The 25,260-nt window shown below is 65.0% G+C and overlaps 3 protein-coding genes across 12 annotated transcripts in view; 1 reads left to right on the top strand and 2 right to left on the bottom strand.

Annotated features, from left to right (window-relative positions):
* Positions 1-2,851: 2,851 nt before the first annotated feature.
* RNF166 (ring finger protein 166) lies at positions 2,852-10,806 on the bottom strand. Of its 2 annotated transcripts, none has more exons than XM_060130004.1 (6): positions 10,584-10,806; positions 6,519-6,675; positions 5,270-5,382; positions 4,753-4,867; positions 4,554-4,661; positions 2,852-3,827 (listed from the first exon to the last, which is right to left on the bottom strand). In XM_060130004.1, the coding sequence occupies exons 1-6, from the start codon at positions 10,736-10,738 to the stop codon at positions 3,762-3,764; spliced, it is 714 nt and encodes a 237-aa protein (XP_059985987.1). In that variant the 5' UTR covers positions 10,739-10,806; the 3' UTR covers positions 2,852-3,761. The 2 variants fall into 2 exon arrangements, with proteins under 2 accessions (XP_059985987.1, XP_059985988.1); XM_060130005.1 differs by having other exon boundaries at positions 6,519-6,742; positions 10,584-10,696.
* A 121-nt stretch (positions 10,807-10,927) lies between these two features.
* On the top strand, positions 10,928-21,748 carry CTU2 (cytosolic thiouridylase subunit 2). Of its 2 annotated transcripts, XM_060129989.1 has the most exons (16): positions 10,941-11,018; positions 11,100-11,201; positions 11,844-11,918; positions 15,145-15,223; positions 15,365-15,424; positions 16,177-16,237; positions 16,628-16,737; positions 16,864-17,120; positions 17,253-17,388; positions 17,577-17,708; positions 17,975-18,066; positions 18,149-18,252; positions 18,350-18,461; positions 18,569-18,638; positions 18,737-18,795; positions 18,878-21,748. In XM_060129989.1, exons 2-16 carry the CDS (start codon positions 11,137-11,139, stop codon positions 19,023-19,025), a joined length of 1,560 nt encoding a protein of 519 aa, XP_059985972.1. In that variant the 5' UTR covers positions 10,941-11,018; positions 11,100-11,136; the 3' UTR covers positions 19,026-21,748. The 2 variants fall into 2 exon arrangements, with proteins under 2 accessions (XP_059985971.1, XP_059985972.1); XM_060129988.1 differs by lacking the exons at positions 18,569-18,638; positions 18,737-18,795; positions 18,878-21,748 and adding an exon at positions 16,504-16,545 and having other exon boundaries at positions 10,928-11,018; positions 17,975-18,252; positions 18,350-18,378.
* The window catches only part of PIEZO1 (piezo type mechanosensitive ion channel component 1), a 53,947-nt gene continuing 47,719 nt past the window's right edge, over positions 19,033-25,260 (bottom strand). For 5 of the 8 annotated variants that reach the window (XM_060129968.1, XM_060129964.1, XM_060129965.1 and 2 more), the window contains 17 exons: positions 25,073-25,245; positions 24,877-24,962; positions 24,498-24,689; positions 24,172-24,430; positions 23,913-24,101; positions 23,403-23,655; positions 23,042-23,165; positions 22,816-22,963; positions 22,521-22,735; positions 22,256-22,414; positions 22,028-22,175; positions 20,377-20,760; positions 20,127-20,299; positions 19,923-20,045; positions 19,770-19,849; positions 19,488-19,677; positions 19,033-19,406 (listed from right to left, as the gene is read on the bottom strand). In XM_060129968.1, the coding sequence (XP_059985951.1) occupies positions 19,157-19,406; positions 19,488-19,677; positions 19,770-19,849; positions 19,923-20,045; positions 20,127-20,299; positions 20,377-20,760; positions 22,028-22,175; positions 22,256-22,414; positions 22,521-22,735; positions 22,816-22,963; positions 23,042-23,165; positions 23,403-23,655; positions 23,913-24,101; positions 24,172-24,430; positions 24,498-24,689; positions 24,877-24,962; positions 25,073-25,245 (3,146 nt within the window). In that variant the 3' untranslated portion in view covers positions 19,033-19,156. Of the gene's footprint in view, positions 19,407-19,487; positions 19,678-19,769; positions 19,850-19,922; positions 20,046-20,126; positions 20,300-20,376; positions 20,761-22,027; positions 22,176-22,255; positions 22,415-22,520; positions 22,736-22,815; positions 22,964-23,041; positions 23,166-23,402; positions 23,656-23,912; positions 24,102-24,171; positions 24,431-24,497; positions 24,690-24,876; positions 24,963-25,072; positions 25,246-25,260 lie in introns of those variants that run through there. The other 3 variants (XM_060129966.1, XM_060129971.1, XM_060129969.1) reach the window with 2 other exon arrangements.

A 25,260-nucleotide genomic window follows, 5' to 3' on the forward strand; every position in this document is an offset into this window, starting at 1 on the left:
GGCAGGTGGACTCCCCACGCCTCCCTGGACGAGGTAAATGGGGTAGACGCGCGTGTTCGCAGTTGGCTGCCAGGCCCCGGGCACACTTGTATTTCCTGAAGGCGGGGCTGCTCTGCAACCCCCGTGAGGGCTGGGCCTTTCAGGAGGCCCCTCCGCTGGGGGCTGCATGGCCGCGCCTGGCCTCTCCGTCCACCCTTCTTTACTCAGAGCCCAGAGCTCGGAGGCGCGGCTCCTGCAAGACCCAGAGGTGACCCCTGTGGCCAGTCCTTGGGGGCCCTGAGGCTGGTGAAGAGAGCGGCCTGGGGCAGGCGCTCATGCTCTGGGCACCCTGCCTTCAGGAGTGCTGGCTGCCTGTCCCCTTCCTGATGGCCGAGGGCACAGATTCCCAGGGACCTGGCGGCGCCGTCTAGGCGGCAGGGTGTGTGCGGACCCCCCAGGCCGTTGTGTGACTGGGGAGGTGAGGGTGTGCAGCCTCCCGTCAGGGACGCCCTGGAGTCGGTTGGGGTGCGGGCCTCCCACCTCCACCTCACTTTTCATGCAGACTCAGAGCGGCGTCCCGCGGGCTTCAGCCTGAGGTGTCCTCGCCGGACACTGCGGCGTCTGCCGCGACCCAGCTCCCACGCAGCCGCACACCGCGTTGGGGCTCGCTCCACTGCTCCGCCCTGGCATCCGTCCTGGACGCCGGGTCACCGAGCGACCACGTGTCCGCGTGCCCAGGGCCCCGTGCGTCCTGGGCCCAGGGTGGAAGGGATGAGGTCAAGGCCACGTGTGGATGCTGCCCTGTGGCTCTTGGCCTCCGTGGCCTCTGGGGGCGCCTGGGGGGGGCTGAGCTTGGCAGGCGTCCTTGGGCGGGGGAAGGGACTAGCCACCAGCCTGTGCTGGTGTCCAGCAACTTTAAGACGCTCCTGGCTCCGCCCCCCCTGGGGCCCCACTGTGGCCAGGAGCCCTCGGTGATGTGGTGACGTGGTGGGCGCTGAGGCCTCCACAGGGTGAGGCGTGGGGACAGTCACTGGGCGTCACCTCCTTCAGGGCACCGGTGAGGTCAGGACCTGCCGAGACAACCCTGAAACTGCCCCCAGGACTCCGTGGGCGCCGAGGGTCGTGACGGGCGTGTGAGAGTAGCACCGTCCTCCCCCAGGCGGTGGGCGGGCAGCGGACAGGCTTGGCTGGTGTCCAGGTGGTGGACAGACAGCTGGTACCAGCTGCGCTCTGAGGACTGGAGGGTTAGCTGGGGATGGGCGATGGGCCCGAGTGACAGCCCAGAACCACAGCCGCTGCATGTCCCAGATGGGATGTGCTGGCAGTGCTGGGGGAAGAAGCAACATGTCCTGGACAAGGGGAGGGCAGCCGGGTGCAGGGGAGGGTCATGGGGCAGTGAGGTGCTGAGCTGGGGGTGGGGGAAAGGAGACGGGGCGGCATCTCCACCTGGCATCTGGAGCCTGGCTGTCCCAGCGCTGCCACCACTGGCTCCAGGCCCCAGGGGACTGGCCGAGGCCACCCTGAAGCTCCCCTGGGTGCTGACGGGCCCTCATCCCTCTCCCCGCTCGGTGAGGCCCGGGAATGTGGCCTGGAGTTTGCAGTTGGGGGCCGTGTGCTGGCAGGCTGGTCGGCAGGGCAGGGCAGGAGGTGCACCTCCCTGGTGGCCGAGGTCCCAGCTCCCCCATCCTCCTGCAGGAGGGGGACTTCAGCCACATCCTTCCTTTCCCATTAGCCCTGAGGGAGGCTGAGGCTGGGCCCAGGTGGCCCCCCAGGGACCATGTCACGGGCCTCCTTCTGGAAGGCGGCAGAAAGGACAGACTGGCAGGTGGCATCCTCGGCCGGTGGGGTCAGAGTGGTCAGAGGGGAGGGTGGGCCAGTGGCTCCTACGAAGGGTTCTAAAGCGGGGTAACGCACCCCAGGTCACAACTCTTCTCTCGTGGAGACTTTTGCTTGCCCAGCCCTGCCACGGTCGAGCTCACGAGATCCAGCTTCTCCATAGAGGAAGGGTCTGGAACACTGCGTGGGGGGCAGACACGGAGAGCTCACGAGATCCAGCTTCTCCATAGAGGAAGGGTCTGGAACACTGCGTGGGGAGGCAGACACGGAGAGCGAGGCAGACACGGAGAGCGAGGCAGGGGCTTGGCCTTACCCTGATGACCTGCCACCTGGGCACAGCCCAGCAGGTGATTCTCGTCAGCTTTTAAAGGCCTGTGGCGACTGGGAACAGCAGGGGCCCGTGGCACTGATGGTGGCCCGAGACCACCGTCCCTGGGTGGATGTTTCAGAGGGCCAGGTGCCGGCCTGGGGGCTGAGGGCACACGCTGGGGCACCAGGCAGGCTGCCCGGGGAGGCAGAGGCACGCCTCGAGCCAGCAGTGGGGAGAGCGGCTGCGGCACGGGGACCGGGGTGGGGATAGTGGGGCTTCACCCCGATGGCATCCAAAAGGCCACCTGTAGGCCACCATGGCCACCTCTGGGCCCCAGCACCAGCCCCATTCAGACTACCCCGGCCGGGGAAGCTCAGGACGGTGCCCAGCCTGCCGGCCTCAGGTGGACCCCGTCCCAGGACGAGGAGGTGAGCGTCGCAGCCCAGCAAACCTTGGCCTGAGCTTGTCGCAGGGTAGGTGGCCAGGCCGGCAAGTGAGGGCACAGGTCGAGGGGAACAGGGTCCAGGGGGCGGGCAGGACCAGCAGGGGCTGCAGTCCAGCCCACCCCAGACGCGGAAACGGCCTCTGCGGGGCTCCAAGGCCAGCTGCTCTCTGAGCCGGAGCTGCCTGGGGACGGACACGTGCCCGCGGACCTCGAGTGGAGGACGGTCCGGTGGCCGCGCTCCAGCCCTCTGCCTTTAGTATTCACTGAAGGAGACGCACCAGCCAGGCCGCTGGAGATGCTTTGAGACATTTTATTTAAATTTTTTTAAAAGACAGCAATAATTTATGGCACGAGCCAAACGAGGGTGCCAATGAGCGTCTTGTGAGCTCTGGTCACTGCCCCGGCCCCCGCGCTCTGCCACTGCCGGGGCGGCCCTGCTGGGGGCGCGAGGTGGTCGGCTTTGGACCAGGGACAGCAGGGCCGAGGCCAAGACCCAGGCGGGAGGCCAGGAGCAGACACAGCGCCGCTGCAAGTGGCTGGGCGTTGCGATTTCTTCCCGTGATTATCCCAGTGACCCTGGGGAACAGCGAGGTGACCTGGGGACGTGGCCACCTCGGTCCCTGCTCACAGCGATTGCCCTGTCTCTCCTCTCCTCCCCATCCCACAACCGTTCGTTTTTTATTGTTTTTTTAAAAAATATAATTCTGTAAATGTTCCATAAAAATACTATTATTCCTAGTCAGACACGGATATTGCAATATGAAGGGCAACTGCTCTGTCTGTGCTCTAGAAAATGTGAAAAGGTCATCACACCGGATAATATAGAAAAGTGTGGAACCTCTAGGAATCATAAAAGCCAGTACCGAGCACGCGACAGGGAAGCGTTGCCAGGTGCTGGGCCGGGGCCCCCTCCGCGCTTCCCTGCTCAGTGCGGGGGCCTGTGGACGCGGCAGGGCCTGAAGGGTCCTCTCTGCAGGGAGGACATCATGGCTTTGAGACACAGTGGCCACACTCCATCCCAGTGGCCGGCCCCCCGAGGCCACCTGCTCAGAGCGACAGGGACGCGGCCTCTCCTCCTGCAGCAGTGAGGCTCCACCTGGCCCTCAAGGCGCCTTCCCAGGCAGGCCTGGGCCGCAGGAGCTGGCGGGGCGTGTCCCTTGAGGCGGGAGGCCTGGGCCAGTGGCCACGCCTTCAGTTCTCGGAGAGAGACAGGGCCAGGGCGGCCTGGAAGGCGGCCTCCTCGTCGATGCTGTAGTCCTGGAAGACAGGGAGTGGAGCTGGGCCAGGGACGCCAGGGCCTCCAGAGCGACCCCCCTGGCCCTGGTCCTGTCACCTCAAATGGACCGGCTCTGCGCCTGGAGGCTGGAGGCTGGCGGGGGACGAGAATAGCAGGGCTGGGGGTGCACGGAGGGAAGGGCCTGCAGGAGGGTCTCTGCAGGTGGGAACCGCAGGTGGGAGAGGGAGAGGAAGAGCCAGACCCCCGTGGAGGGGTCTGTGTGCCGAGGCCCTGGTGCAGAGCTGGGGAGATGGTGGCCCTGCGACGGCGCCTCCCCAAGAGGAGGCCCTGCGTGAGGAGAGCTCGCTGGCCCAGCGGTGAGGGACCCGCAGGACAGGGGGCCGCTGTGGGCCTGGTCTGCACAGCCCCAGAGCCCCCGGGCCTCTAGTGGCCACGTGGACCTGCCCAGCACTGGCACGGGGGAGGGGGGGGAGGGGAGGGGGAGGGGAGGGGGGAGGGGGAGGGGAGGGGGGAGGGGAGGGAGGGGGAGGGGAGGGGAGGGGAGGGGGGAGGGGAGGGGGAGGGGAGGGGGAGGGGAGGGAGGGGGGAGGGGAGGGGAGGGGAGGGGGGAGGGGAGGGGAGGGGGAGGGGAGGGGGGAGGGGAGGGGGGAGGGGAGGGAGGGGAGGGGAGGGAGGGGGAGGGGAGGGAGGGGAGGGGAGGGAGGGGAGGGAGGGGAGGGGAGGGGAGGGGAGGGGAGGGCACCCACCACGAAGGTGTCGTAGGAGAACTTGTGCCGGTGGAGCAGGTGCTGCAGGAAGTTGGCGCTCTTGTAGCTCGGGTCGCCCCAGGGCATGGCTGAGCAGATGGGACACACCTGGGATAGAGCAGGCCGGTGAGCCTACAGGGCCCGGGCGGGCGGGCGTGCGGGCGTGTGTGCGTGCGTGCGTGCGGGCGGGCGTGCTCACCACGCGGCTGGGGTCGCTGCGGTGGCTGTCCACGCAGTGCTTCACCAACTCCTGCTGATCCAGGTTGCGGGCACCACAGTAAGGGCAGGCGAAGGTGGACCTGTTGGGGACGGCACTGGGGCGGGGGTGGGGGTGAGTGGCACTGCCCACCTTCCTACAGCCCGGCCGGCTCGCCCTCCCCTGCCCTGTGGGCCGTAGCTGCCGCGGGGCTCTGCCCCCGTCTGCACATCCCACCGCGACCTCCTGCCACCTAACCCCGGGCCGCCTGCTTCCCCGACATGGCTGCCCACCCTGAGAGGAGGTGTCTGTCCAGCCCCAGCCTGTCTGGGGACCGTGCATCCCTGCTGGGAGGTGAGCCGTGGGGGCCTGGCTTGGGCCCTCCTGGGGTCCCCTACCCGCAGGGGGCGAGGCCCTCCGCCGGCAGCCCTCCCACCTCCTCAGGGTGGGGCCCCACTGTCCACCCCGCGAGGTAGGCCCGGAGCTGCCCCACAGAGGGGGCCCCGGCGAGGCGGCCTACCTGGGGATGGGCTGGGACGTGGGCACCACAGGGACGAACTTGGGACAGTTGGCCATCTGCTCCTGGACCTTCACGCAGGAGGCAACGTGCACTCTCATCTTGGCCAGTGTCACCTGGGGAGGAGAGGAGGGGAGGGGCCGGGCAGCAGGGCTGGGCCTTTGGCTCCCGATGCCGCGGCCCGGCAGCGCTGCGCAAGTGGGGCCCAGAGGCCGAGTGAGGGAGACACAGACTCAGGACCCCGAAGGCTGCAGATCCGCACCCAGAAGCAGGCGCTCACGGCTTCACGATGGGGCCATGCGGGGGGCAGTAGGCCTCTGGTCCCTGGGGAGCTGCAGGCGAGGGAGGCCCACGGGGGGACAGGGAGGGTGTCTATTTGGGAAAAAATACCCTTTGTAACGGGAGCCAGCAGGCGAAATTCTGGACAGTCGAACGTCCAGCAAATTCTTTACCAAGAGGTAGGAAACGGAACAAGATACAACCTTCTCGGCTGCCCGAGTGGCCGTCCTGGCCGAAGGTGGGAAGCGGCTCAGCACAGGGCAGGGGAGGGGTGCCGGCGCAGAGAGCAGGCGGAACGACCCGGGGAGGACGCCCGGCAGCCCTCCCGGTGGCGGTGGCGCACACAGGAACCTAGTTCCCAGAACTGCGGAGGCCGAGAGGGAGCAGGCGGGGCAGCTCCGCCTCGAGGGGCCCTCCTGACGCCGGCCCGCCCCCGGCTCTGCCCAGGGCTGGGACATTGAGCAAGCCTGCCACCCGGGCCCGCAGGAGGCCAAGGGTGGGGGCCGCCTCACACAAGGGCCGACAGCCTGCTCCGCTCTCATGCCGGGAGGGAGGGGCACGTGCGCCTGCAGGAGGCCGCGGCAGCCCCTCACAGCGGGCTCACGGTGGCCCCTGGACAGTCTGACCTTCCACCTCGAGGACAAAGCAACAGGGCTGCTGCCTACTGTGATAACTCAGAAGAACTCGTTAACCCGAGCGATGGCAAAATCTGAAAGCCTAAGTTCAAACTCCGTTCCCGGGCTGGGTCCCCCACAAAGTGGTGTGCCCGCCTGAGCGGGCAGCGGGTGCCGGGACAGGGTGGGCTCAGCTCAGCCTGTGTCCCTGCGCCAGCCACAGCCCGGAGCCCAGGCCACACGCAGAGCCCGCAGGAAGCGAGTGGAGCGGCGGGCTGCCCAACAGGGAAGGGACGTGGCCCCTGCCCAGCTCCCCTGCGAGCCCATCGAAGCCCCCCGGGCCAGGCAGGCTGCGGTACCTTCTTACTGCAGCCCCGGCAGGGTGCCTTGTAGGACGAAAGCTGCTTCTCCACGTGGGCGGCCTTGTCCACTTTCTTGGGGTCGAAGGGCAGGCGGCACAGTGGGCACAGGGGGGATGGCACCTGCAGACACGGCTGGAGGCACTCCCCGCAGAACCTGCAGGGCAGACGTGGGCCTGAGGGCTGCGCTCCCCTGCATCAGCAGTAGCTTCTGGGCCAGGGTCCTACGGGTTGAATGGGCACCGTCTGTCCAGAAGATGACCCAGGTCGCTGCCCAGCTGTGGGCTTCTGGGACATCCTGCCGATTCTGCGATGAGGGCTGAGCTGCAGCTGTGACCCCCGCCCCCCAGGTCCCATGCTGGCCCCGCAGCCCTGGTCCCAGCAAGAGCTCTGGCTGCAGGAGGCCCAGGGCCCAACCTGTCCGTCTCACTGCCAAGTGGTGACGATGCCACCTCAGGGGACTCCAGGACATCTTGGGGGACCCTGGAGACCCTCTACCCACGAAACTCTGGGGAGTGAAATCACTAACAGTGGTGAGAGGAAACCGCAGGACTCACTCCATGGAGCAGGGCCAAAGCTGGCCAGGGGGTGTCACCAGCCTTGGGACAGTGCCCTCTCCCCGGCAAGAAGGGCTCTGGCTCGGCCCTTGGCCGTGTCCGTGGAGACGCCACGTCGTGAGGCACAAGTCCTGGCACCCGTGTGTGCTTGGCCCCAGCAGCTGGTGTTTACAAACACCCCAGTGCCGCAGAAGAACGTGCACCGCCCGATGGGCAGTGGGGCAGCGGCTCGAACACTCTCAGTGGGGGCACGAAGGGCCAGGAGCCTGACCGCAGGACCAGCTCGGTCCACCTTTGCAGGAAGCGCCAAGGGGACCGCTTAGCAGACGGGAGCCGTGGAGCGGAGGCTCCACGGCCCAGAAGAGCACGCGCTCGGCCCCAAGAGAAAGGTGGCAACTTGGCGGCCTGCAAGAAACCCACGAGGTGTCGGGGTGTGCACCGCTCTGCGTGCGTCTAGCAGGCTGGGCCTGCGGCTCACCTGAGCTCAGGGGTCCCTGTTCTTTTGCCTCAGACTTTCACCTCATTTTAGGAAGAGGCAGCCGCAGGTGATCCCGAGGCCGTCCTCCTACACGCTGGCTTCCCAACAGCCACCACTGGGTCGTCACCGTGGGTGTCACTGTTTGCACACAAGAAAGGCCAGGCTGGGCCTGAGGCCCATCAGAAAGTGCAGGGTTCCTGACACCCTGTTCCTGCGCACCTGTCACTTTCCGCACCTGTCGAGGGCCCACCGGGCACTACCAGCAGCGCCCACCCCGTAGTGCTCCAGCAAGTCCTCCAGGGCCGTCCCTCTCACTGGCCTCACAGCCGGGGCAGGCCTCACGTGCCACCCTGTCACTGGAAGAAAGTGGCGGCTCCATGGTCCCCACGGGGAGGCCGGGGGAAGATCCGCACAGGAGCGCTCACGGCAGCGCCGGTCACGAGAGCTGTGGAGAAGCCCAGTGTCCACTGACGGGCGAGGGACACACAGGAGGTGGCCGATCCTTACGACGGGACACCCCTCAGCCCAGAGGGAGCGCGGCGCAGCTGGATGCTGGCGCTCAGAGGACCCCGAAGGCGTGCTCCGTTCAGGACAGAGGTACAGAGGCTGGAGGCAGCCCCGGCAGAACCAAACACTGGCCCTCAGGGAGGCCTCATCAGAGGGTCAGAAACAGCTGGACAGGGCTTCCCTGGTGGCGCTGTGGTTAAGAATCACCTGCCAATCCAGGGGATGTGGGTTCGAGCCCTGGTCCGGGAAGATGCTGCAGAGCAACTACGCCTGTGCGCCACAACTGCTGAGCCCGCGTGCCATAACTACTGAAGCCCACGTGTCTAGAGCCCATGCTCCGCAACAAGAGAAGCCACCGCAATGAGAAGCCCACGCATCGCGACGAAGAGTAGCCCCTGCCCGCTACAACTAGAGAAAGCCCGCGTGCAGCAATGAAGACCCAACGCAGCCAAAAATGAATAAAATAAATTTTTTTTTTTAAAAAAAGAGGAAGCCATACAAGGCTGAATTCCTTTATAAAAAGAAAAAAGAAACAGCCGGGCAGCTTCTGGTTCCGGATGTGGCTCACCGCCCATACTTAGAGGCCGTCCTCTAAGTATGGCAGATCACTGGCTCTGTCTGGGGCCCTGGGGACTTCACGGGAGCGCTTCCACACTCTCTACAGAGGCACCTCCTGCCTCTGGGCTCCTGCTCAAAAGCCCTCCCTACGACCTGTCCCCTTCTGTCTCGTGCTGGAGCATGAGTCCCGGCCCCTGGCAGGGCTGCTGTCACCTCCAGAAAACCTATTTGGTGAAAGGAGACTGCTACAGTTAGGGAGCTGGGGGTGGGGGCGAGGGGTGGATAACCAGACCACCGACAAACTTTTTAGAAGGAGAGATGTGAGTCTTCAAATCTTTCATGTTCATTTGCACACATGCCTTCAAAACACCGGAAGAGGAACTTATGGAAGGTAAGAGGCAGAGACGGAACAGCCAGGAGGCTTGTTTGCACCAGCAGGTAGAGCCAGGGAGAAAGTCTTTTTAAGGCAGAAGCTGAAGAAGAGGCTCTTGCAGGACCAGCCTCAGAAACAGGAGAAGAGGGGACAGATTCTGCCAAGAAGAGCACGGGGAAGCGGGGTTTATAGAAGAATATGCTTGCACAGCAGTTTGTGTATTTCTGTATTCTGAAAACCACCTTTTAAGAAAAGACTTATGTGGAAAAATAGAAACCAGATTCGTGCTGACCAGAGGCCCAAAACACCGCAGCCCAGGGCTGGGTGAGTGTTGATACAACCCGAAGCCCGGGAAAGGCTTTCTAAAGTTGGGCCTGGGACAATCGCTACAGCTCTCCCAGGGATGGGCTGGAAGAAGCTGAACACACTTGACAACACCCACTGCTGTGTGCTGACAAGAGAAGTGCTGTGCAGGGGCTGCCCCTGCCGAAACGCCACACACAGCATGAAAGAGTGAGGCGCAGCGCCTTCAGGACAAATCAGCAGTGCTCTCCCAGTGTGGGCAGGTAGGTCCCTGTGCTGCTTGCCAGTGTGTGTGTGTGTGAAGGCTTGCTGGCTCCTGACACGGTTCCTGCCACCTCCCTGGGTGAGATGAGCAGCACACACACCCAGCAGCTGCAACTCCCCCTTTGTATCAGGAACCTTCCAGGTCATCTGCCTTTGTTTGCAAAACGTTCAAAGACCGAGCCTGGGTGAATCTCGGCCCCACCTCCTCAGCAACTCCGCTGGCAGCCAAGCCCTCCTGCCCCCTCTCCCCACCCTGCTAATTTCACTCAAGAGCTGTATTTTTCAGCCACTCCAGAGAGTTGGAGAGCCCACACCCTGATCTCAGCCCCCTCCCAAACAGGCTGGCAGCTCCCAGAAGCCTTGAGTGCAGCACTTGGCTGGGAGGAGAGCCACATCCTCAGGTTTCTGTTCCTGAAACAACCCGGCCCTGGCACAGCCGGAAACCCTAGCAAGATGTGTGGCATCTGGTCCCCCGAGGGCCAGCCTGCCTGGCTGCTCAGTGATCGATGTGACCCAAGTTCTCCAACAGAACAAAACAGCACCAGACTCCAAACAAGCCCCTGCCCAAACTTTAGGGAACTCCTCTCTTCTGCAGTCAAGACAAGCAGACAGCGGGTCCAAAACAGAGTTGACGGCAAAAGGCACAAGGCATTTATTCACAACTGCCCACCGCAGTCTCCACGGGACCAGATGGAAGGCGACCGGCGCAGAGGTCGTGCCCGCTGCCCTGTGAGTCCCCGGGGAGGCTCATCTATGCCGTCAGCGGCCCCGGGCACTGCCCGTTAGAGATCGGGCAGGGCTGCAGGTCGGTCCTGTCTGCCGACGGGGTGATCGGATCGAGAGCCCGGGGTGGGCGGACGGGCGGGCAGGAGGATGGGCTGAGGGGGATGGACGCGCCCAGAGGGCAGAAACGGCCCTGCGCGGGGAGACCCGCGCCCCCCGAGTCCTCGCGCGCCGAGGCGGCTGCAGAGCGCTCCCCGCGGCGGCGCCCGACCCCGCGGCCTCCCGGAGGCCGGCGCACTCACGTGTGTCCGCAGCTGCCGATGGCCACGGGCCGATGGTAGACTTCCAGGCAGATGGGGCAGCTGTACTGCGCCTCCAGGCCGCTGTCGCCGCCCGCGGGCCCGCCCGGCGGCTGCCGCTGCTGAGCCGAGGCCACCAGGCTGCGGAACATCGCCATCCCCGGGGCCCGGCCCGCCGCCGCCGCCCCTGTCCCGGCCAGGCCCGGCCCGGCCCGGCCTGCGCGTCACGGCCGCGCCGGCTCCGAGTTGGCGTCATAGGGAGCGCCCGCCCCCGGCCTGCGCGTCACGGCCGCGCCGGCGCCGGGATGACGTCATAGGGAGCGCCGCCCCCGGCCTTGCGTCACGGCCGCGCCGGCGCCTGGATGACGTCATAGGGAGCGCTCGCTCCTCGACCGCGCGTCACGGCCGCGCCGGCGCCTTGATGATGTAGTCGGGGCGCGCCGCCGCCGCCGCCGCCGCCGCCGCCGCCGCCGCCGCCGCCGCCGCCGCCGCCGCCGCCGCCGCCGCCGCCGCCGCCGCCGCCGCCGCCGCCGCCGCCCCGTGACACGGAGCAGCCATGTGCGAGGTGGGCGAGGATTATCGGGAGCCCGCGCCCGCGGGGCCGCCGCCGCCACGGCCCTGGTAAGAGTTGGACGGCCGCACTCGCCGCTTTCTTTCCGGCGCTCCCGCAGACGGCGAGCCCTGCCCCGAGGGGCCGGCCCGCGCTTTACGCTCAGGGCCCCGGGAAGCCAGGAGACCGCCGAGGGCGGGGCCCAGGAGCCCCGGAACCTCAGCTCGGGGGTGGACCTCACTCCGCAGCACCCGGAGAGTGCCTGGCAAGCCCGTGGTAAACACTGTGCGCTCTCGCACCTCTAATTTTTGCAGCCAGTGGGACGGCTTCGCCCCTGACCAAGCTGTCCTTACAGGGAGGCGAGGAAAGTCGGCCTCCCTGTCTCTTCTACTCGCTGGCTCCACTTCTCCCTTCCAGGGCCGCAGAGAGCGAGTTGGCTCTGTTCTTGTGCCAGCCCCTGAGAGATTGAGCCCACTGAGCTGGCTTTAACAGACTGAAATCTCCCCAGGGTCCTGGTCTTTCCCCACAGTGGTAGTTTGGATAAGATACAAGCCGTGGTTTGTGTGGTTCCCCCCCCCCCCCGCCCCGGGCCCCAGTGACCTCGTACAACAGTTTGGGGTGAGAAACAGGCTACGGTCTCCCTGAAGCCCCCGGGAGAGGGTTGTAACCTGTGTTCCTGTTCTCTCCCCCCTCCCCCCCGCCCACGTCTCAAGCCGTGAGCAAAAGTGTGTGAAGTGCAAGGAAGGCCTGCCTGTCGTGGTGATCCGAGCCGGAGATGCCTTCTGCAGGTGAGGCATGGAGGTGGCAGGCGACCTGGTACACGCGGTTTCACTCAGTAACCAGTACTGCCCCCATATCTGTGGCTTTGTTTTTTTTAAAAAAAAATTATTTTATTTTTTATTTATTTTTTGCTGTGTTGGGTCTTTGTTGCTGCGCACGGGCTTTCTCTAGTTGCGGTGAGTGGGGGCTGCTCTTCATTGCGGTGCGCAGGCTTCTCATTGCGGTGGCTTCTCTTGTTGCAGAGCACGGGCTCTAGGTGCACGAGCTTCAGTAGTTGTGGCACGTGGGCTTCAGTAGTTATGGCTCACGGGCTCTAGAGCGCAGGCTCAGTAGTTGTGGCACACGGGCTTAGCTGCTCCGCTGCATGTGGGATCTTCCCGGACCAGGGCTTGAACCTGTGTCCCCTGCATTGGCAGGCGGATTCTTAACCACTGTGCCACCACGGAAGTCCTGTGGCTTTGTTTCTTGCTTTTGAAAGCATCTTACCACTTTACTCCTGCTTCTAACATCCTGCTGGCGTGTCTGTGTGCGTGCAGGTTTCTTGTGTGAATGCCATTCTCCCAACATCCAGCCATTGGTCAGGTGGCAGGAAGGTATTGATGGAGCTTACGGGGAGAGTTGGGAGTGAACGTGGAGCGTGGTGTGCGGGAGGAGCTCTTTGGGGCAGCTGGAACGCATATAGGGGCAGATTGGAGCATCCTGGGGTCTCTGGCAGGTGTTCTTCATGATGCTGTTTGACTTGCGAGAGAGAGAGAGAGAGAGAGAGAGAGAGAGAGAGAGAGAGAGAGAGATGGAAGGCGGGCTGTAGTCTTCTTCCAGCTCTGGGAGGACCTTTGGACAGCAGGGGCTTATTCCCAGAGAGGCCTGAGCATATTCGGTTTTATCTGAAGCTCTCTGTGGCCCTGCCACATCGCCCTTGAATCATAACTTCCAGTGTCTGATCACGTTCACTGGATTCATAGCTCCACAAGGGCAGGGCCTGTCTCCCGTTTTATACCTATGAATTTCTGGTGACATTGCATGCTTTGTATAGCGAGTGAACGCATGTTGAATGAGTGATGGGCTCACATTTTTAAATTGGTCTTCCAGAGTACTGGACTCTGCTTTCTAAAAGTTTCCGGAAGAGAAACCGAAGGGACGGAATAAGTTGTTTTCCCTGGACTCTCGCATGCTTGCCCGTCTTTGGGGGGGCCTAGTAGACTTGGTGTGTGCCATCAGGAAGTACGTTTTAGGCAAGGAAGTCACCGCTTTAAGCACGTAAGAGCATCTAGAAACAATGAACTCTCCAGTCTGTTTGGAGAACTCACAGATAAGAAGACAGGCCGCAGCGACTCCTGCTGGGCCCAGAGCTCCCCCTCCCCCGCTTGCCGAGTCCCGGGAAGAGAGGGGAGGCTGATTTTCCAGGTTGCAGGTTCTGCAAGCTAGGTTTTGAGCAAGTTTCCTCAGTGACGGAGAGGCTCAGCGTGTCGGAAGCCCTGGCCTGGCCCGACCCACAGGGCGCATGTGGCTGCAGGAGCCTGGTGGTGCTGGGGAGACGTGGGTGCAGCAGCCGCGGGGTCCTCGGTGCCGCCGCGAGCATCTGTGTCTGCTTGAGGGGCCTCCCCGGGCCCTGACCTTCCAGGAGTCACTCCCATGGCTGGTCTCCTGGGGTCCCGGAGCCCCAGTGATTTGCTGCTAAAACCGAGTTGAGTTACCATCCACAGAGGTGCCTCGGGGTGTTTGGTCGGCATTTCGTAAGTGGTGCCTGCTCGGGGTTGGGGGGACTGCTGTGATACCAGCACGTGCGTACAGGAAGAAGGAAGTAGATATGGGGGCAGAGCCCCAGGCTTGGGGCCGCTCCGCTCCCTGCTGCGCCGGGCACTGTTGTCCACCTTGGCTGCCTGCTGGGGAGCGAGCTTGCGCGCTCTCTCTCTCTCTCTCTCTCTCTCTCTTTCTTCCTTCCTTTCCCTCCTTTCCCTTTCTTCCCTTTTTTCCTTTCCTTCCTTCTTTTCTGTCTGTCTGTCTTTCTCTCTCTCTTTTTTTCTCTCTCTTCTGTTTCTCCTTTCCTTCCTTCCCATCTTTCTGTCTTTTCGTCTCTTTCCTTTCTTTCCTTTCTTCTTTTTTCCTTTTTTTCTTACACTTCTTTCTTTTGTTTATATTCACCGTTTGTTAATTTATCTTGGCCGTGCTGGGTCTTAGTTGCGGCATGCGGGATCTTTGTTACAGCATGCAGACTTCCTGGTTGTGGCATGTGGACTTTTTAGTTGCCACATGTGGATTCTTAGTTGCGGCATGTGGGATCTAGATCCCCGACCAGGGATCGAACCTAGGCCCCCGGCATTGGGAGCGTGGAGTCTTACCCACTGGACCACCAGGGAAGTCCTTGTTTCTTTGTTTCTTTTTTCCCTCCCTCCCTCTTCTCCCTTCCCTTCCCTTCCCTTCCCTTCCCTTGCTTCCTTCCCTTCTTCTCATCCCTTGCGGCTTGCGGGATCTTAGTTCCCCAACCGGGCGTGGACCCCGGGCCACGGCAGTGAGAGCGCCGAGTCCTAACTGCTGGACCGCCAGGGAGCTGCCCTGGGGAGCTTTTAAACGTGGGTGCCTGGGTCTCACCTGATACATCCTGACGTGGTCGGCCTGAGTGATTCTCATGTGCGGCCAAGGCTAAGAACCTCTGACCTGGTGAGCCCCAGGCTCAGCTGGAAGGCTGGCCAAGAATGCAGAGTCCCAGGCCCTGTTGAAGTTATGGTTCTCCGCGTTTGTGGGAGCCTCCTGGGCATTTCTGGAGGCCAGTGTGGGGCTTTAGGACGCTAGTCCCCTGACCCCACAGCCTGCTCAGTGCCTCCCCACGGGGGTCTTGGAAGGGGTCAGCTACTCTGCCTAGGGAAGGGTCAGGGTGGCCTTGCCCCGTGCATGCCCTTCCATCCCTTCCGCCAGCTGGGCCTGCCTGAGTAGCTGCAGTTCACAGTGGTGAGAATTGGGGGTGACCCAAGCGGGCCTTCCAGTGTGATGTGAGGCCCATCCTGGGGCAGCCACAGTTGGTGAGAACCCCTCACCCCTGGCTCCCCTTGCCAGTCTTTGGGCGCAGCCTCGACGTCAAGACAGTGCTTTTAAGGGTGGAAGTTGCTAGAAGAGAACGTAACCCGGCGGAGCGTTAGGCTGTCCTTCTACGAGGCAGGGGTGGACAGCTTCCCCATCCTCACGGCGGGCGGGTGGCCTGGGCGGTGTTGCCGCAGCTGCTGCTGCTCTGTGTTGCAGGGACTGTTTCAAGGTTTTTTACGTCCACAAGTTCAGAGCCGTGCTTGGAAAGAACCGGCTGGTCTTCCCGGGGGAGAAGGTGGGTGTGGCACCCCCCCCGCAGGTGGCCTGTCCCGGCCGCCTCCCTCACGCCTGCACTTGGGGGGTGGCCTGACGTCCGTGGGCGGGGCTGGGGCATGTTGGGGGCGCAGTGCCTCCGGTGATGTTCCTTCTCCCCCAGGTGCTCCTGGCGTGGTCCGGGGGGCCTTCGTCCAGCTCCATGCTCTGGCAGGTCCTTGAGGTACGCCTGCACACCGTCCTGCACCCAGGCTGTGCCCGGTCGAGCTCCAGGGTGGGGGGCTGGCACTGAGGGGCTCTTGCTTGGGGCTGGGGGGAGAGGCCCACTCCCCAGCTAGGACACCCGAGGGCTCTGGGACGTGTGCACAAGAGGCACAGGCCCCCGAAGTGGTGTCCAGAGTGCCAGCCATTTCCCGGTTTAGCGCCCCATCCCTTTGCTGGACTGCGTTAGAAGCACGTTGCTGGGAAGCCGTGTGTGCCACGCCAGAGCGCCCCTCAGAGTGTCCCGGGGCCCAGGGCCCTCCCCGCAGTCCTGGTGGTGTGTCAGGACGGTGAAACGAGCAGGCGTTTCGGGGGCCTAGAGGGCCTGGTTCTGGCGGGGGGCAGGGTGGCTTCCCTGAGAAGTTTGAGGGGAGACCCGGAGGAGCCGGGGCGCGGCCGGGTGGCGGAGGGGCGCAGGGCGGAGACTGGCAGGGGGCGTGGGGGCGGCGCCCGGCAGGCTCAGCTTGGGCGTCGGAGGCCTTGGCCCGCGTGGGACATGCACGGATTCCCTGGGCTCTGTGAGGGGCTGTGGGCCGGTCTGTACCAGGGCTAACGGGAGGCGGCCCAGGGCTTCGGCACAGCGCTTCTGTGCTTGGCCTTCTGCGCTCGCCTCCTGGTCCCCTAGCCCTGGCCGGAGGCTGTGAGAGCAGCGGCCTGCCCCGGCTCTGTCCAGCGCCTGGCTGTGGACCTGAGGCCCTTTCATGTCCACCCCAGGGCCTGAGTCAAGATTCTGCCAAGAGACTGCGTTTCGTGCCAGGGGTTGTCTTCGTCGATGGTACGTGTCGCTGCTTCTCCTGGGCCGTGGTGCTCGGTTGGGCCCACTGACGGCTGGCGCTGTGCCCACACAAAGCCCTGGTGGGGGCGTTTCTCTCGAGATGATGCCCGTGTTCGACAGGCAGCACCGCTGCTGTCTTAAATCTCAGACCGTCCAGGTTTGGGCGGGAGCATCTGCCTGGCGTCTGTCATGGGGTCAAGGGCACTGAGTGAGAAGGGCGAGTTCTTTGCCCTTCTCTGCCCCCCTTTTTTCCCCAACCAAAACAGAGAACCCACCAGCCACTCTGAAAACGACCTGCAAGGACACAGGTCAGCGTCCAGAGACTGCTGCCCTCCAGGGTGCAATGGCCTTGGCCCTGACCTTGCTCTCCTTTCTGCCTGTGGTTCTCAGAGGGAGCAGCCTGTGGCCGGAGCCCGGAGGACCGAGCAAAAACCCTGGCCGAGGCGAAGCTGGTCCTGCAGACCGTCGGCTTCCCGTGGCACATCGTCGCCTTGGAAGAGGTGGGCAGGCTGTCCCTGCTAGAGCGCCCCGGGGTGACTGCTGGGTGTCCAAGAGGGGCGCCAGCCTGTTTCCCCACGTGGGGTGGGCTGGCCCTCACGCCCTCCCCCCCCGCAAATACACACAAGGTGTTCAGCCTGCCGCCGTCTGTGCTGCGCTGCTCTGCCCGGGAGCCGGTGGGGACCGAGGGAGCCTACAAGGCGGCTGTGGACAGTTTCCTGCAGCAGCACCATGCCCTGGGGGAGGAGAAGCAGAGCCGGCCCTGCCCCCAGCACCCCCAGGGCCGGGCTGGGCCGCCCACAGCCGGCCAGACTGAGGCTCTGTCCAGACTCTTCAACTCAGTGAAGACGCTGACGGCCAAGGAGGAGCTTCTGCAGACGCTGCGGTGAGTTCCCTGCCACCCCAGGGTGCCAGCCCTGTTCCTCCCACCCAGGTCCTGAGACCCTCTCCCCCCTGCCCCCCGGAGTTCTGGGCCTACCCTACCTGGGCTCCTGAGACCCCCTGCCCTGCCCTGCAGGACCCACTTGATCCTGCATGTGGCCCGGACCCACGGCTACTCCAAGGTGATGACGGGGGACAGCTGCACCCGCTTGGCCGTCAAGCTCATGACCAGCCTGGCACTGGGGAGAGGGGCCTTCCTCGCCTGGGACACGGTGCGCCTGCAGCTGCCCAGGGCCCCGTCCCCACCCTCCTGGCCCCTTTCTCTTGATGCGGCATCTCCTGAGTCGGGTTGCCCGTGAGGCGGGGGGAGCCCGTGACCCCCCCAGCTGGCAGGGAAGGAGGGGGTGCTGTGAGCCGGTCAGCTGCGGGCGGCAGGGAACGCTGTGCCCCCCGCCCCCAGGGCTTCTCAGACGAGCGACACGGCGACGTGGTGGTGGTGCGGCCCATGCGCGAGCACACGCTGAAGGAGGTCGCCTTCTACAACCGCCTGTTTGCCGTCCCCTCCGTCTTCACGCCGGCCGTCGACACCAAGGTCAGCGGTGCCCGCGCCACATGTCATGCTCTCCGGGAAGGGGGGGCTCTCGAGGGAGGAGGGTGCCCAGGTGGGGGTCATGCACGTGGGGAGGGACAGTGGGGCAGCCTGACATTTGTCGGCGATGCTTTGTCTAACGACAGGGACGCTCGAGAGCAGGGGCCCTGGCTGGCTGCACCGCAGGCTCTCGGGCTGGTGTTGTAGAGAAGCCCGTGCTCCCTGCTCTCAGCGGGCCCTGACCAGCCCCCTTGTCTCATTGCTCCCAGGCCCCGGAAAAGGCCAGCATCCACCGGCTGATGGAGGCCTTCATTCTCAGGCTGCAGGCCCAGTTCCCCTCCACGGTCAGCACTGTGTACAGGTGGGTGTGTGTGGGTACCGGGAGGGGGTCCTGGGAGGGAGTGGAGCCCCCCAGCCGACGGTGCCCTGTCCCCCACCCCCAGGACGAGCGAGAAGCTGGTGAAGGCGCCCAGGGACGGCTGTGCTGCCGGCGCCCCCGGGCCCCGCTGCCTGCTCTGCATGTGTGTGCTGGACGTCGACGCTGCTGGTGTGTCCCTGCACAGGGTGCCAGGGGAGAGGCACCGGCGAGTGGGCGTGGGGGTTCCGCGGCCCCCGAGGTCCCCTCAGCTCCTCTCTGCTTGCAGACAGTGCCACGGCTTTTGGGGCCCAGACGCAGCCCCCCGTCGCAGAGGCTGAGGCGCCCACCGCGTCCTGCTGCCACAGCGGGATGGGCAGGGCCCAGCACTGCTGCAGGATGTGAGTCCCTGCCTTGTCCTGTCAGCCCCACCCGCCATGGTCGGCACCTCGCGGCTGCACAGGGGAGGGGTGCCCTCGGGCCCTTGTTGAGCCTTCTGCTCCCGCAGGGAGGACGACCCCCGCGCCTGTGTGATGGAGCAGCTGTGCTATGGCTGCCGTGTGAATATGAAGGACTTGGTGAGTGGAAGCCTCTCCCCCGCGTGAGGGGGCAGGTGGGCACTGGCCTGGGTTTGTGCTTGCGCAGCCCTGGCACCAACGTCAGCTCTCCGTTGCAGCCCTCCCTGGATCCCCTGCCACCCTACATACTGGCCGAGGCCCAGCTCCGCAGCCAGAGGTACTGCCTGCTCTGCTGGGGTGGGCGGGGTGGCTAGGAGGGGTCCTTCTGGGTCTCGGTTCCCAGCGTGCGGCTTCCCCAGGGCCGAGGCTGAGCAGGAGATCCAGGAGCGTCTGCTGGAGGCCGAGGACGGGGCACGGCCTGGCGCGACCTTGGCGGAGCAGGCCCACGAGGACGGGGCACGGCCGGGCGCGACCTCTGCGGAGCAGGAAGGCGCGGATGGCCTGTGATCACCCGTTTGTATAAATAAAAGGTTTTAATTAGAAAACTCTACAGTACGAGTGGGCAGGGGGTGCCGGGGTGCCGGGCCCCACAGGGAGGACGGTAAGAGACAGCAGTCCTGCGCCGGGCCGGGGCGTCCCTAGTCCTTGTCGCGCGTCCACGCGATCAACGTCTCGGGCGAGCGGTACAGGAAGATGAGCTTGGCGTACAGCTCCTCCTCCAGCTCCAGCTCCCGAGTCTCCCGCACCAGGAAGATGTCCTGGCACAGCTTGAGGATGCGGTCCACGCACGGCAGCTCCTCAAACATGATGGAGTGCGAGATCTCGCTGAAGAAGCCGCGCACGAACTTGCCGATGACCAGCACGATGGACACGTACAGCCCCATGATGCTGCAGGTGGGCGGTGAGTGAGCGTCGGGGCTACGGCCTGGCCCGCACCGCAAGCCCGCACCCCGGCCCCGCCGCACTCACCCGTAGCCGGCCAGGAAGCCCAGGCTGGGCGGGCTGACCTTGTCGCTGAAGATGACCATGGGCAGCAGGTTGCAGTCAGCCTGGCAGTCCTGCAGCTCGATGACCCACCACTCGAGGAAGCCAGCCGCCCCCGAGCCCACGCGCTCCCTGCGCAGCTGGATGCGCACGCCCAGGTAGTCGGCCTCCTCGTCTGGGTCGGAACCAGGAGGCGTCAGGCCACCGCCCCGTCCGGGGCCGAGGCCACGGCCGGCACCCCCGCCCTGGCACCCCCGCCCCACTCACTGGGTTGCAGCTGCTTCACGGGGTTGGCTTCAGGCCCGTTGGGGGCACGGATGTACTTGGGGAAGAGGTGGGGGATGACCCTGCGGGAGGAGGCCGGCAGGTCAGGCCCAGCCCAGCCCTCGCGCAGCCCCCCGGCCCCCAGGCCCCACTCACACGGACTGGTCTGAGGTGCCCTCCAGCAGGCTGGCCAGCTGCCTCCGGGCGGTGCTGTTGGGGGCCAGGCCCAGGGTGTGCTTCTCGTTGGTGTACTCCACCGTGCCGCCCTTGGCCAGGTCCCTACGACAGCACGAGGTGTGACCCCCACGGGCGTGTCCCCCCCCCCCCCCCCCGCCCGGCCGCTCCTGTCCCGGGACGCACCTCTGGAAGTTCCAGGTGAAGCGCAGGGTGATGTCGGCAGTGCCGTTGTACAGTTCCCGTTTCATCTGCGCCCGGCTTGGTGGGCTGATGCGCCAAAGGGCCCCGGAGCTCCCCTCGATCTGCGCCGTGACGATGTCCTCGGGGCTGTACTGGCTGATGAACTGCATGGCCAGCTGCGCAGAGGGCGGCACCTCAGCGGGGCGCAGCCAGGCCCCCTCCCATCCCGGCGTTTGCGTTTGGGGGCACTCACCGGGTGGGGGTCAAACTGCTTGGACAGCTCCTCGTAGGCCTGGTGCGTGAAGGGCACGATGGACGGCTGCTGGGCGCTCATGGTGAACAGGGGCTGGCGGTGGAGACACGGTGACGTGGCGCTACGGGAGCCCCCGCCCCAGGCCACCAGCAGCCACAGGAGGGCGAGCTCGTCTCCCGGGCAGGGGCCGCTCACCTCGTAGCCACCCAGCTTGAGGGTGACGGTGACGTCAGTGGGCTGGTTGACGACGCCGACCACGGACCGCACGAGGGACATGAAGAGCAGCGGGAACCAGATGATGGCCACGAGGAACAGGATGATGAGGCCGCCCATGCCGTACTTGACGACCTTCTTCTTCTTCTGCCCCTTGGGCTGGGGGTATTTCTGGGGGTGGGGGGGCGTGGGGCAGTACAGGTCACCCAGTGCGGCTCTACGCCGTGCCGAGCAGCCTGCCTCCCTGCTCTGTGGCGGCGGGCGCCGTGGTCTCAGGCTCCGCCTTGACTGAGCACTGAAACTGAAGCCGTGGCAGTGAAGACAGTGGGGACCGGGGAGTAGAGCCCAGAGCCAGAAACAGACCTTTCCTCTGCGACTCTGCAGAGGGGCGGCTGGACACCCACGTGCTGAAGAGTCACGCTGGGCCCTTAAACCCTCGGCAAAAGTGAACTGGAACCTAAGACCTAAAACGGGAAAAGCCTTCGGGGCAAACCTCTCTGAGAAGCATCTAGTGTTCGGGATACACAAAGAACTCTCACAGCAATAGAAACCACCCAAGAAAAAGCCGGCAAGACATGTGAGCGGACGTCTCCCCAAAGGTGACACACGAGTGACCGACAAGCACAGGAAAAGATGCTCGACATTATTAGTCACCAGGAAATGCAAGCAGAACTGCAGTGAGACACCGCCTCACCCCTACCAGGACCGGCGAGATCACACAGTAACACGTGGGCAGGTAGGATGGTGCCCCCGCCAGGCAACACCCACGCGGCAGTTCCACTCCTGGGTGTGCACCCGGGAGAAAAGGGGGCCTGTGGCCACAGCTGTGGACGTGAATGGCCATGGGGGCGTTTTTTTAGGGCACCCAAAAGGTGTCCTAGGCCACGTCACGCTGAGAGAAGCGTGAAGTCCAGTCGCGGAAGGCCACGCGTCCCGTGACTCCATGTAAACGGCACCACAGGCACAGGCACGTCCGTGTAGAAGACGAACAGGGGCCGGGGCTGGGGACTGACTGCTAGTGGGAGTGGGGCTTCTCCCCGGACGATGGGCACTATCTTAAATTGACTGTGCTGACGGTCGCCTCAGTCTGATAGACTAGAAACCACCAAACGGGGTGTGTGAATTTTATCAATAAAACTGCTAAAAAAAAAAAAAAAAAGCACGAAAACCCAATTAACATTTTAGTGCCCACACCACGACCCGTGCTAGTGGACCAGGGCCCAAGAAGCCAGGCCTCTCCTGCCCGGCGTCTGCTCAGGCCCCTCTGTGGTTGGCCACCCCAACACGGCCACATTCACTGTCCCCTCGAAGAAGCCCCTTCTGGCCTCCAGGAAGTTTTTAGGATGATGCTCTCGGGACTCATGTTTCCTGGGCTGTGAACCCCAGGAGGGACCCCAGTGGGGAGTCCCCTGCTACCCCCACCCCAGGGCCCGGGCACCTTTTCCATCTCTCGGCTACACTTGATGATGAAGATGTTGGCATAGATGTCCTCCACGCACATCCAGTTGGACAGGGACAGCGTGGTGTCCGTCCATACCCAGTCCATCACAGCCCGCAGCTCCACCAGGAATGGTACCAGCCGGAACCTGCCGGACACCGGGGCACCGTCAGGAGGGCCGGTGGGGAGGGCAGCCCTGCCGCAGGTGCCCAGGCCGGCCACACTCACCCCTGGAAGAGGAAGAGGTTCAGGTGGTTGTACTTCTTGGTGAGGAAGTTGCCGAGGATGCGGGTGGGGTAGCCGCAGCGGATCTGGTAGGCGGACAGGGCGAAGTAGATGCACTTGACGAAGTACCACAGCTGGGCCACCGCGTTCTGGCTGAACATGCTGGATGGGACAGGAGCCGGGGCAGGTGCCTGTTGTGAGGCCGGAGCTCCACGGTCCCCGCCCCGGCACCTACCGCTCGGTGACAGCGGGGAGCCCCGGCACCTACCGCTCGGTGACGGCGGGCAGGATGAAGAACATCCACAGGTGCACGGCCAGCACCAGGACCACCTGGAAGGCCAGCTTGCCCAGCACGGTCTTGCGCAAGTAGAGGGCGCGGTCGACGACCATGGTGCCGAACTGGATCAGCAGCATGACCAAGAAGGCCTCCGGCACCTGGTCGTCTGACAGGGAGGACGTGATGGCTGTGGCCGCCGAGTGCTTCTGTGGCCGGGAGAGCAGAGGTCAGGGGCGTGGCCGCAGATGTGGGGCTATGCTCGTGGGGGCCCTGAGACCCAACTCACCCCAAAGGCCCAGAATCCGAACATGATGATGACGAAGTCGACGACGTCGGCCAGGAACATGAGAGCATAGACGTCGGTGGCCGCGCGGTACTTAGTGTGCAGAATGTCGTGGAAGAAGCGCTTTACAGGCCAGTACACGCTCCGGGCCCTGCAGGCGAGTGGCCTCAGTCCAGGCCCCACTCCTCCCACCCACCCTGGCCTGGGCGCTCCGGGCCGGGTCACTCACAGGGACAGGCAGAAGCTCTGCAGCCGGAGCCCCAGGGCCCTCACTCTTGTGCAGTGGCGGCTCTGCCTCTCCTCGCTCTCTGCAGCCGCCGCCTCTGCTCCCACCTCCTTGTCGTCCTCGCTTTCTGGGCGGGGGGGGGGGGGGGGGGGCGGGGAGCAGCCGCTGCTGACGGAGCCCATGGTACGGGCTGGGCCCGGCTCAGACCCCACAGGGGCTGCTATTGCCCCCCCTCACAGACCGGACTGAGTGCAGGGACCCCCTCCCCCCACTGAGGGTCACCAGCAGTGGCCATCAGGGGCGCTGCTGGGCAGTGGCTCCACCAGGTGGGCCGCGATGGCTGCACGTGGCCGGGCCCTCGTACCAGTGGCTTCCCGTCCTCTGGGTCCTGTGCTCTCCTTCCTTCTCTTCCTGAGACGCAGGCTGACGCGCCTCTCGTCACGGGGCTCTGGGGACCCGTCCACTGGGATGTCGTCCTCAGTGGGGGCCCTGGCCACCCCTGGCTCCCCCTGGGGTCCCAGCAGGGCCGGCTCCTCCTCAGCCGCCTTGTCCTTCCCACCACCCCTGTCACGCTCCTTCGGGACAGGGTCCTCGTCGTGATCCCAGAGGCCATAGCACTGTGGAGGGATGTGCAGGGCTGGTGAGGAGGCCGGCGTGGCAGCACTGGGCAGCACATGGCGCGGGCGAGGTGGCCAAGCCCACACTGGGCCTCACGGCATCCGGCCTGCCTCGGAGCAAGGTGGCTGGGCGTGTGCGCGGCCGTGTGTGCTGTGTGCCCGCACGTGTGTGTGTGCGAGAGGCAGCGGCCCTGTGTGCTGTGTGCCCGTGTGTGTGTGCGCGGGAGGCAGCAGCCCTGCGCGGCGCGTGCGCTCACCAGCAGCTGGGCGCGGTGGAAGAAGAGCACCATGAGCTGCGGCAGGTCGTACTGGATGTAGCTGTCGCTCTTCTCCAGGCCCAGGATGCGTGGCGGGAAGTAGGGCTTGTTTTCATAGCGCCGCAGCACGGCGTAGCTGTTCCAGGGGAAGAAGCCGAACTGGAACAGGTACTTGGCGACCACCGTGACCTGCAGGCAAGAGGAGTCAGGGGGGCGCCAGCCCCCGACCCCCACCCCCACTGCCAGCCGCGATGCCCACCTCGGTGAAGATGATGGCCGTCATCCAGAAGCGCTTGCTGGGCCGTGGGATGGACAGCATGGCCCACAGGAAGACCAGCACGGGCAGCATCAGGGAGGCGGCCGAGGCGGTGACCATGTGGTTGAGGATGACGACGAAGTAGCAGAGCAGCTCCGAATGGGCGGCCACACACTGGTACACGGCCTCCAGCAGCCGCAGCACGCGGCCCTGTCCCGCCGCGAATCGCTCGGCCTCCTCCAGCTCCGGGATGTGCAGGCACCTGCCGGGGGACCAGGCTCAGAGCCTCTGGGGCCACCAGCCCGCCCCCCGCACGCCCCCCCGCGCACCTGTCCAGGAGCAGCTCGCTGGCTGTGCGCATTCTGGCGCGGCCGCTGGTGGGAAGCTCCCGGGAGCCGTGCAGGGAAGCCCTGGGCTCGGTGACCATCTCCTCGCCGCTGCTCTGGGTGTTACAGCTGGTGCTCAGAGGGCTGCTGATGTCCTCGGTCACGCTGCTCTGTGGCTCCTCCGCCCCCAGCCCGCTGCAAGACGGGCGGGTCACAAGGGGGCCTGTGTGCCCCTCAGGCTCTGGGGCGGCCCTGGAGGGCTTCGGGGTCTCGGTGGATGAGGGCCCAGCCGGCTGCCTGGCCCTGTGCAGCAGCTCAGGTGCCGGGGCTGGACCTCACTCTGGGCCAAAGACAGGCCGGGCGGGGTGGGTCCCGCTCCTACCTGGACGGGGTGCTCAGTGCATCACGGATCATCTCAGCTTCGCTGGCATACAGCTGGTCCAGCACGTCCCGGCGCACCTCTCCGCCCTGCAGGGCAGAGAGGGGCTCAGGGCAGCCGCGGTGGGCGAGAAGGCGTGGGGGTGCCCGCAGTGGGCGTGGTGTGGAGTGCAGGGGGCGGGGCGGGGCGGCCCACTCACCCGGAGCAGCTCCTGCGTGAGCAGGTAGCGCTCAGCACGCAGCACGTCACTCATGGCGCGGTGGTGCCGCGTGAAGTCGTGCAGCCAGCGCGTCAGCTCGTCCACGAGCGCCTGGCCCAGCACCCACAGGAACTGCATGGTGCTCAGCACTCGCTGCATCACGTGGCTGCGGCCTGCGGCGAGGGCGA

The sequence above is a fragment of the Lagenorhynchus albirostris genome, chromosome 19 (assembly GCF_949774975.1).
Source record: "Lagenorhynchus albirostris chromosome 19, mLagAlb1.1, whole genome shotgun sequence".
Lineage (NCBI taxonomy): Eukaryota > Metazoa > Chordata > Mammalia > Artiodactyla > Delphinidae > Lagenorhynchus > Lagenorhynchus albirostris.

Bases quoted from the DNA above. Each gene is read 5' to 3' on its own strand.
- CTU2 (XM_060129989.1), top strand. From the start codon at position 11,137: ATGTGCGAGGTGGGCGAGGATTATCGGGAGCCCGCGCCCGCGGGGCCG. The intron at 17,121-17,252 runs GTGAGTTCCCTG...CCTGCCCTGCAG, and splicing joins GAGCTTCTGCAGACGCTGCG to GACCCACTTGATCCTGCATG. The intron at 18,462-18,568 runs GTGAGTCCCTGC...CTGCTCCCGCAG, and splicing joins GCCCAGCACTGCTGCAGGAT to GGAGGACGACCCCCGCGCCT.
- RNF166 (XM_060130004.1), bottom strand. From the start codon at position 10,738: ATGGCGATGTTCCGCAGCCTGGTGGCCTCGGCTCAGCAGCGGCAGCCG. The intron at 6,676-10,583 runs GTGAGTGCGCCG...TCTGCCCTGCAG, and splicing joins ATCGGCAGCTGCGGACACAC to GTTCTGCGGGGAGTGCCTCC. The intron at 4,662-4,752 runs GTGAGCACGCCC...GCTCTATCCCAG, and splicing joins GCAGCGACCCCAGCCGCGTG to GTGTGTCCCATCTGCTCAGC.